Source organism: Notothenia coriiceps, unplaced genomic scaffold (assembly GCF_000735185.1).
Source record: "Notothenia coriiceps isolate Sejong01 unplaced genomic scaffold, NC01 NC01_scaffold00018641, whole genome shotgun sequence".
Lineage (NCBI taxonomy): Eukaryota > Metazoa > Chordata > Actinopteri > Perciformes > Nototheniidae > Notothenia > Notothenia coriiceps.
In genome coordinates this window covers 201,056-211,758 of record NW_011351342.1, presented here as the reverse complement: position 1 = coordinate 211,758, position 10,703 = coordinate 201,056, and the positions used below count along the sequence as shown (strand labels likewise).

Below are 10,703 nucleotides of genomic sequence, written 5' to 3'. Positions count from 1 at the left end.
CTCCCTCTCTGCTTTTGTGTTTGTTTCTGGTCATCAGTCCGGAAAATGGGAGGAATTCCTCGGCAGACAACACCAGCCCTACAAATTCAACCTTTTGAGTTGCTCTGAGTCAGCCGAAACCACTTACAAAGCACAAGCCCTCGTTTGCGTCAAGATGTTGGGAGCGCGAAACAAGGAAGGGGGCCCAAGAGTCGTATCTACGAAGTCTGAGCAGAGTTATGGGCCTCGTCTGCGTCTAGTCCCTCCTCTTCAGCGCACCAGGCGGCTGCTGCGCCCCACCCCTCACCCCTTGCAGTCGACTCACTGTGTCGCTGGGAGAGGCGATAGGGAAAACGCTCCCTCTTCCTTAGGAAGAACCGAAACAATGCGAGCGGATAACATCTGCGAGCCGTCACCTCGCTGATGGCAAATGTCTGCCAGAGAGCGGCACCACACCTCCTATTTTTGACAAGCTCTAAGCCACAGATACCACTGTTTTCACACATCCACAACACCCAGAAGGAAAAAAATTACCGCTTACGAGCCCCTCGTACACATATGGCCACTGACACGTGCTCTGACACTTTGCATGGCACAGATAAACACAAAATATACAGCACATTCTAAAAAACTAGTCTATCCCACCCCAACAAGCATCATCTACGCCTCTCACGCGGTCCCAAATCTTTTCACCTCCTCCCCCCTCTGGAGCCAACCTTCACGAAAACAACCCGGGAGATTAGGCAACCATCCCAATCCCAACGTGGTGGAGCTGCTAAGTGCGCATCTGTAGAAGAAAAACTACCCCATTCCTGGAGGAAGCAAGCGAAAGCCACAGACAGACTTCCACTCTGATTTGACCTTCCACTGTCACCTTGATCCTTTAAACATCTTCCACCGACCTGTCAGCAGCGGATGACTCAAAGAGCCACACGCCTCTCACAACTGAACCCCACTGCATCATTATCAACTCCTTACAGGCACACCAAGCAGAAACTCATTCATCCACCACCCACCACAAACTGAGCCCGACACCCTCTTTGGTGCTGTAATAGAAGGCTGCTTCATTTCATCCTAAAAAAAACAGTACTGACTCAATACTGCATATCTGCGCTCATATGCTACAAGCAAAAACGTTGCGTTCTAAAGGCCTCTGGATACATTGAAAACACAGAGATGCTGTGACATTCTTACTCTTCCACCAGCAGAGCAAAAACAACTCTCCACAAAGCACATGAGAGCTTCACACACTCCGCCAGTCTCCTGCCATACATTCCCTCCCCATCTTACGCCTGCGGACAACAAAGAAGCAAACAAAAACAAGCGACACAAAGAAATAAGTAGGTACAGAAATGGCTACTAAAAAAGACTGCTCGTCTCCTCCCTCATGCCTGACTTTTACTCAATAGTGATGATGGATGGCAACTTTGGCTCTCACAGTTTTGCTGTCTACACCCAGAGAAGACCTGACGGACGTGGGAGATGTAGTTACTGACACGGAAAACGTACACCCCTGCCTTCCCACTTAATACACTCTTACATGACGAACTCGCCCACAAATTACAGACGTCCCGTCCTTGTTTTGTCCTCCAGGTATAGGGGGTCCATAGCACTCATCAACACCTTCAAAACCCACCCTCCAAAACACACACCACCTACGTTTCTCCTGGTTGGGTTCACATTCAACACACGCACCCCTGCTCTTGCCGCCTCCGATTACCACTGACTGTCCGCTGCACAACAACACTCTTCTATCAACAACAAAAACCACGCCGTATACCCTCACAAACAATCTTCCACACACACTCAATGCACATAAAACCCTGCCTATTACGCATCGTCCGTTGATGTCTCAGTCACCACATGAACAGCGTTAAACCACTACCCTTACTACTACCCAAAACTCCCTCTGGTCTCACTCACAACTGTAAAAGCAGAGATGGAAAAAAAGAGTAGGTGAGTACAGAATGAAGTCTTGGCAGTGGCTTTCCAGCCGCAACCCAACTAACACAGAAGAGAGAGCTCCACAGACAACTGGAAGCTCCATTCGCTGGACAGGCACCATATGACAGCAGGGAAAAAATAACCATGTGGTATTCACACCTTTCCTGTTTTTAACCTCCGCTGCCCAAATTTAAGCTCCCACAACCAGTCAGACACCCAATTCTACATTGTGCCGGACCCAAAAACCTGCAGCCATCAAAGGTATGATAAAAGATTTGTGTGGGATTATTGACTATTTAGGATGTTTGAAACGGGCGGATTGTATGAGTTACTCTATTCATGCGTTCAAATGTTGGCCTAGTAACGGATATATCCAAAAAAAGTAAACTATTATCAGCCAAGATTGCATTTGACAAGATCTGCATTTTGATTTCTTGAATGAGAGTTTGATTTATGTCTTGAACTATAGCAACATTATTCTCCTTGTGGCTGGCAAAAGGCAAAAATATTGCAATGTCACTTGTTCACTATTTGGAAAATACAACAGGTGATGCACTGGTGGTAGCTTACCTGGTTTAGAGTGGGAATTATCACTGTGTATCTCTTGTCTGAAAAACTACCCCTTCTATGCCTGCACGTGTCCTCTCTCTCCCTTCCTGTTCGGTTTTATCATTGAAGGAAAAATCCCCAAAAGATTATTAAAATTATATATTTTTTAAAAACCTTGTAGTTCAGATTGGACAAAAGTTTCACGATCATCTGTACTAATTACAGACATCAGTTACGTACCAATACAATTCCCACTTCAAAACATTCCAAACATATCTACGTAAATAATATGTTTCTGTTGTCTACATTTGTTTTAATTTTTTTTATTTGGCTTGTATATGTCCAGTCGAGTCGGATTGAGCTGCTCTGCTTCAGATCCTCTGTTAGAGATTCCAAGATCGGCTTTTACTTTCTGGTTTTGGAGGAAGACACCGCCGTGCCTGGGGTGAGACTATTCACACACACACCCGCAGGGAATAAAACCCCAAATAAATCCATAAGACAGCTTTAGCAGTCTTCTTTAGGTAGGCACGCATGCTACAAAGTTTTTATCCCTCCCTGTTTTTAGTCCAGGTGTGATCCATTACACTACGGAAAGCTTCCCGGGTTCAGCAGGCTTTCTGGGGGAGTCTGGCGCAGGGTAAGGAGTGTTTAAGAGGGGCCACATGTCTTTAAACTAAACTGCATTTCAGTCCTAGTGTGTGGCTTATGTATAACCATTGAATTCAAGTCACAGTTTTTAACAATTTGGACATTTGATACCTATAAATCAGTTGCTTATTTACACATCAAAATACGGTGTTAACTTCCTTTAATTTTAATGTCTTCATTGCTTTCCTGTTCCAATCAAAATGCATTCCTCTTTATAGCTCTGTTGCTGCCTCCTTAATTTCCCTAATGGAGGGGAAATATGGTGTCACTATGTCATTTGGCTAGTTGGCCAGCTTTATCTGGCCGTTCAGACATACTCGTACAGTCCAGAACAGCAATTAAGTGTCATAAAACAACCTTCAGGGTTTCTCATTTTGAGGAATGGCAAGGTTTTTACATTTTCGTGGAAAATTGGCATGACTCCAATACAGTGCGAAACCCACGAGGCGGCACACACTGTGGTGAGGTTATCGTAAATAGAGTGGCTTGAAGGTGAATGTGTTGCTGTTTTTTAGATGGCCATGCAGTGCATGAGTGTGGTGGGTTTGAAACCAGCGGAAGCTCTTGCAGTGCTTCGGCATGAAGGACCCTCATCACTGTTGGAACGAACAGGACTATCTGAAGCCTCTCAGCGAGGGGAGGGAGCTTCAGATCATCCAAGGATTACCCACACATCCCACATGGGAGGTAAGCCTGGGTTGAGATGCCCACATACACTTTAAAAAGGCATGTTTATGCTTTTTGGGGGTTTTCCCTTTCTTGTCGAGTGTTATATAGGTTGTTGTGCATGCAAATGGTCTGCAAAGGATAAAACGCCAAAGTTCCCTCCTGAGGAAGTTCCTGTCTCTCTAAGCGGTTGACCAATCACAACAGAGCCGGCTGGCTATCCAATCAGAGCAGACTGGGCTCTGTTTTCAGACATAGGGTGAAAAGAGGGGCTGCAGCACAGGCATTATGAGTAGAATAAAGACCTTTTTGAAGAATAAAGCATGTACTCATGTCACAGTAGAGGCACAAAATACAAATATGAACCTGAAAATTAGCATAGTAGGGTCCCTTTAAACAAAGATGGCTAACTTTTAGGCCGCCCTGTGCATGTTGTTCGCCTTTCTTCCTTGACTTTCCTCTATCCTTGACTCTTTTAATTTGAAAACATTTGATAATGTTGCTCTGTTAATGAAGGTTAAAAGTCCAGGTTAGCAGTCGGTCACAGTGTCTTCATTTATCTGAGAAGAAATTCCACCCTTAACATGCTTACTTAATTACCCCAGTTACAGATGGACTCATGCAAACATCGTAACTCGGTTGAGCTCGCAGTCCAGTTCTGAGAAATCTGATTAACATGTCTGGCTCATTGGTATTACTATTTAACTTGTTATTTTGGCATGTTATCATCTTACTGTACTCATTTTACATTTATTTTTATGTGTGCAAACCTTTTCCGAGTCTTTGTGGATTGCTTTACCTTTTTTTATTTAAAGGTAGACTTCATATTTAAGAAAACAATTTTTTGATTTACCTCCTTAGTAGCTTATGTATTGAAATTGGCTTACTCTTGCTCCCTTTTCAGACTGTTCAGGACACGATTACCTCTGTCCTTAGACAGTTGCATTGCATACTGTAGGTGAAATCCCCCAAAACTAATGTGGGAAAACTAGAAGTCATTATAGTCTTCGTTAATGAATTCAACACTGCCACATAAAGGGTAGGGAAGCACTGAGACTGACTAACACAATGTTGTTTTTATGTAGATATAATGAGAATGTGGTAAACACCCGCCTCACTCTTTAACACAGGTCTGCAGGGTGATGTGTGTGACTGGTTACTACAATGTCCAGCAGGCTACAAGTGTGTGATTCAGCCTGGCACCACAAACTATAGCTGTTCTTCAGTCTGCCACTTCGACTACTGCCACCACCAAGGAATCTGTACTCACCACCCGGGACAACTTCCAGTTTGCCGGTAGGAGCGCACAGAGGCACTAATACACTCAATCATGTTGTATCTTTCCGTCTATCCAATAATGTTTTGTGCATGTAATTATCCTTTTCCTTGTGTGTCAGCTGCCTCGTAGGAGTGGACTTCTGGTACATGGGTCAGAGGTGTGATCTGAGGATGACTCGAGCGCGTCTCGTGGGCGCATGTCTTGCCATCTTACTCGTCATGGTGACGATGATTGGTATTCTGGCTCTCGTTGCAGTGCGGCGCTACAGAGCCATTCTGATCCAGGCCAAAGTGGATCAGACTCGGAGCAGGTATGCCCACATATAATTACTGTGTTTGTGTTAGTGTGTGGTGAACAGTCCCTAAATTACCAAAGTAAATAATCAATACATATATTCTAAGAATAATATTATTAACAATAACAATGATATTTACTTTAAAAAAGCAGTTTGGAAAGCGCTGTGACAGCTGTTGCCGGTTTCCATAGACCTCGCATGGCAGCTACGCCGCAGGCACTAACTCTCCCTCTGCTCTGATGTGTTTTCAGTGTAAGGCCAGACAAAAACAAGACAAAATTAGGCGTAGTTAAAGAAAACAGATCCAAAAAAAAAACAAGTCTATAAAAAGACAAAGAATAAAAGCAATTAAAAGACCACGTCACATAAAAGCAAGACTATAAAAATGGGAAGAACATAACACACACACACACATACACACAAACACACACACACGTTTGTTAAACATAGATGACAATACCACAATAGACACTTTGTAGAGAAATCATGTGTTGTGACACTTACAGTATACAGTATGGCAATAATTGCATAAACATAAAACGTAATTGCAGTTGTGTCCACTAGGTGTCATAGTCTGGCTGCAGAACCACAGACTGTGATGAACGTTTTGCTGAAGACTTTGGAAAATGTTGAGACATCCAGACTTAATCCAAATGCTGCTGTCAGCCCTCATTTTGTACCATGATGCGTTCACTGTCATCACGTCAAGTCTGTTAGGGTGCTGGGCCAGGAAGGGATAAATGTGATTTTGGACCTGGCAAACTATTCTATTCTTCTTTTGTGCCGCCTGAAATTTGCAGTTTAAGTTAACTTATCGCATTAAGTTAGGGAGAACATTCAACATTGGTGCAGTGTCCAAATCAGAGTAGGTACTGTAGATGTATGTGTCCACATTGAAATACAATTCTGAGTTTACTACTGTTGGGCTGCAGAGATACCGACATAGCCTTTGTTATGTTCAGATCCTTGTCGCAAATAAATGCTAATTAATGCTAAATTATATTGCAAATAATAAAATTGCAGTTAGACCTTTTTTTCAAACTGTTAAGGCCTACATCAAATACATTTAAATCAAATATGAAAATGTTGGCCTATGAAATGTACGTAGTTCACTGGATTAGACATTATTGTGTCCCTTGATAGCCCTGTGTGGACTTGATAAATTGGAGGTATAAAAGCGCTTTGAAGAGTTGACTTCGGGTTTCAGCCTTGTGTTGTGTAAAGACACTTATGTTGTCATCTGAGTGGGGCAGCATGGGCGTTTTGTTTACCTGAACTGAGATACTTTACTACATCCTATTACTGAGATTAACGTCTAATAGTGGGTACAGATTTAGACGGAGAGAGTTCCGACTCTGTGAGGTTAAGCCTTAAATCAACAGTATCTCATTAACAGTAGGGAGAGAGCTTCCTGTCCAGAGAAAGTTTGACCCTTCGATCTGAGCTTTACTTCCTCCAGCAGCTCCAGTCGGAGAGCACATTCAGCTGACTGTCGTTTGAACATCTCCCCAACATTGATTCTATTTTTTTCCTCAACACTTTATTGAGTCATGTACTTTGCAAAGAAGCTAGAAATCAATGAAACAACCCACCAATTAGACTGTTGACCCTCAATTGTCTCTCACTAGATGAACATGTGTCACTGGGCTGCGCGTAGAGACGTATTGGATGGCTTTTAACAATAAAAGTATTTTTTCTTCTAACCAAAGTAATAGGAAAGTAATCATGGTGGACACAGTAACATTACATGGGATAACACAGATATACAGAGTACTCAGATCTTTTAAAGTAGTAATACCAGTTCAGAAATAATCTGTTGAAAGTAAAGGACCTACATTCAAAATATCACAAGTATATTATATAATATGTATATATAATTAAAAGTAGAAAAGTATTAGCATTAAAATATACTTAAAGTAGTCAAATTATTTTTTCTGCACAACAACCTGTTTTATAGTAATATATGATATTAGAGTATGATTGATGTGTTCATCATTTTAATGTTATAGTTGTTTTTTAACATACTGACGGGTATCTTTTGAATTCTAACAAGGGGTCAATAAAGTGTATTTTAATCTTTTTTAATTATATCTTGCATTGTCAATCATCATGTTTTCAATGTAACTAAAGTTATCAAGTAAATGTAATGGTGTGAAAAATAAAATAGTTTCCTCAGAAGGAGCAGCTGTATAAAGAAGCAAGAAAATGGAAATACTAAAGCAAAAAGTTCCTAAAAATTACAGTACAGTACTGAATAAATGTACTTAGTTGCTGTCCAACACTGTATATAAGTATGAAAAATGTTTGTCTTACTTAAACCCAGATCAAATTGAAGCAGAAACAATAAATGAATACAATATATAAGTGTACCCTGTAAATATTAATCTTATTATTTTTTTATGCAGCTATCGCAGGTTCAACCATTTTGACGAGCTTTCAGGGCGGTTCTGGTTGCGCTCGTGGGCCGGATCAGCTGACTCACTGGATAATCCCGCTTTCACACGCTCCAATGAGCTGCTGCACCTGCGGGCGCTCGACCGCCCCTGCTGTTACCACGACGACACGCTGTCCCTGGCCTCCACCTCTGCCAGCCATGGGACACGCATCAATACAATCTACCCGCACAGGTACACACACACAGACACAGACACACAGACACACTAAAAGTCAAATATCACACTTGAATGGTCCATATACCTTAACAGTATCACAAAGTTATGGATTATGCTGGAATAAAAGGTCTGTCTGTCCTCCTCAAACTGATCTAAATGATATGCTGTATCTCAAGTTGGGTTCTTACAATAAAAACCTGTAATTTTAGTTAAAGTAATGGTGCGCTAGATTTCATTGCCTGTTATGGGATGTTGCCCCTTTTTTAAGCATTAGTAATCATTGTAATTCTCCAACAAGAGCTGTCATTAATTGCCTTTTGTCCTGTTTAAAATCACATTTCTGCGATACACTTTTAGGATCTTGATTGTTTCTACCTATCTGTCTGTTAGGTTTTTTGTCTTTTGTGAAACCATGCCGAAGATATTTCTAGAAAACCCAAATTAGACATAAAGAAAAACTGATCAGGATGTGAAATAGCATTTGTAAACTTGAGCACTTTTAAAGTAATATGTGTAATGCCAGGCCAATTGCTTAAAAGAAATAGAGGGCAACATTTCACCCCTTCAACCGAGCCCAGACCACTTAAATTTGCATTCACAAGTAATTAATTGACACCATTTGAATATGGAATCATTCATATAGCACCTTTCTAGTCCTCTCAAAGCGCTTTAACACTACACGCCAACATTAACCCACTCATACACTGATGGCAGGGCTGCCACAGTACCAAACTGCTCTACTGATCTAATGCTCATTGACACACTCACACACCTTTTGAGACAATTTGGGTTTCAGCATCTGGCACAAGGACACAGGTATAATATACAACGATAATCTATAGTTAACAATGTTCTAGGATGTATAGAAATCTGATTTTACAATGAAATATAAATATGGAAATATTGACACACAAAGCATACAAATGATGTTTTGTCTGTGTATTCCCTGTAGCTCTCAGTATGGTTGGAGAGGAAGTGAGATGAGCATGGGGGATGGGGTGTTGGACTCGGGTAAGGCCAGTGACCTCTCTGTGTGTAGCTGGCCTGTGGAGCCCATCCAGTGGACTCCATTCCCACTTCTACAGCAGCTGGCCTCCCACAGGACGCCTGCAGTGAGTGTTTCACTTTGTTTGTGAGACATAGAGATAGAGATGTGTAATTCAATATATTTAATGATGTGTTGTTTTCACCAGGTGAGAGTGTCGAGGCCGCGGTCCTACTGTGAGGGCATGGAGCTGGTGGACCTGGGGAAGAGCTGGACTGCTTGACAGCATAAAGAAGAAACAACTCAAATGTTGACACTGGTATTTTGCAGCTCATTCTTGCATATTAGGTCTTAAATGTTGTAAAGTTTCTTGTTGTGTTGAGAAAAACGTTCAAAAATAATAAGTGTATATGTGTATATAAGTGTATATTTCGTCAAATTGTTACCTGCTAAATGTTTACTACCAGTTTGAAGCTGCAAAATGTTTCCTATATGCAAACTCTGATAAGATTTAGAATATCCTGAAAAGATGGAAAAACAAAGATGCTGTCTAATTGTCTATGGTGCAGAGTCTTATATAATGCTTTAATAAACACAAATCTTACTCAGGGCAACAATAAATGTGTTATTTGTTTTTTTGGCAGTTAAAATGTCCGTTTTTTTGCATGACAAAGATTTGTATTCGTGAAGTACAAACATGTACACATTTTTCAAGCACAAGGGCAGTGGAAGTGCTCTATACAATGCATTAAAACATTTCACAAATAGTAAAGTATAAACCATTCAAACGCAAATAAAGAATACAAAATATTTAAATTAAATATTTGTACTCAAAATATATACAAGTTTGTTCTCGGCGAGCATTGATTAAGTGTACTACTAACCCAGGTTGTTCTTTGTACATCGTTTAATAATTCAGTTTTAAAGTACACTCAAAACTAAGGTGTGGCCCACATTATTACTGAACCTAATCATGGTGCCCTGTCTGATAATTGATCATGCTCATTTAATCATATTCTGATAAAGCAAATAAAAAATAAACAAATGACACTATTTGAAATAAATCTATTTTTAAAAGGGGTATGGGGAAATGATTTGATCTTATATACTCTATTGTTATAAATGACCTATGGGAAAGAATATTTTGCCTATAATGGCCAATGTTTTTCCTCAGGCTCCCAAGCTGGCCACGGTTCAACCTCCATGTTGTACATAATAAATAAATGATGATACTCCACGATTAGTTTGTACTCTGGTAATGGGTGAACAGAATATCAAATCAAGCGAGAGGGCTTATATGTTTTAAAGACATGAAGGGGTCTATGTGGGCCTAAACCACTGTAAAGTCTTTGTAAATTCAACTCAATGACACACTGCTTAATCAGAGGCCGGGGAATTAGTGTGATGTGTTAACTTGTATTTGTCAGTCTGGAACTTGTATCTTCTAATATTACTTGACAAAGTATTACACATACCTTTGTTCCTCTCTCTGACTCACTTGAACACACACACACACACACACACACACACTTACTCACACACACACACACTTACTCACACACAAGCCACACCTCTTGATGCTGTGTGTGAACCTCTGCTGGAATGTGATGCCATAAATGACTGGGACAAACTGGTAGAGAGTGAAACAGGCAAATACTGCATTGCACTCCTATAATTGGCATTTTCCTCTGAAATAAATAAGGAAATGAATGAAACGGGTAGAGGGGAAATGTGGTGAATGAA

General features: G+C 40.9%; 1 protein-coding gene across 1 annotated transcript; it reads left to right on the top strand.

Annotated features, from left to right (window-relative positions):
* The first annotated feature begins 3,080 nt into the window (after positions 1–3,080).
* LOC104951172 (uncharacterized) lies at positions 3,081–9,609 on the top strand. Its single transcript, XM_010777809.1, has 7 exons — positions 3,081–3,111; positions 3,640–3,810; positions 4,920–5,085; positions 5,187–5,378; positions 7,769–7,990; positions 8,928–9,087; positions 9,169–9,609. The coding sequence occupies exons 2-7, from the start codon at positions 3,645–3,647 to the stop codon at positions 9,241–9,243; spliced, it is 981 nt and encodes a 326-aa protein (XP_010776111.1). The 5' UTR covers positions 3,081–3,111; positions 3,640–3,644; the 3' UTR covers positions 9,244–9,609.
* Positions 9,610–10,703: the final 1,094 nt, after the last annotated feature.

What these genes read in the sequence shown, in the direction of transcription:
- LOC104951172 (XM_010777809.1), top strand. Translation starts at nt 3,645, where the DNA reads ATGCAGTGCATGAGTGTGGTGGGTTTGAAACCAGCGGAAGCTCTTGCA. An exon ending in GGACAACTTCCAGTTTGCCG is followed by an intron (nt 5,086 to 5,186) that starts GTAGGAGCGCAC and finishes CTTGTGTGTCAG; the next exon opens with CTGCCTCGTAGGAGTGGACT. An exon ending in AATACAATCTACCCGCACAG is followed by an intron (nt 7,991 to 8,927) that starts GTACACACACAC and finishes TATTCCCTGTAG; the next exon opens with CTCTCAGTATGGTTGGAGAG.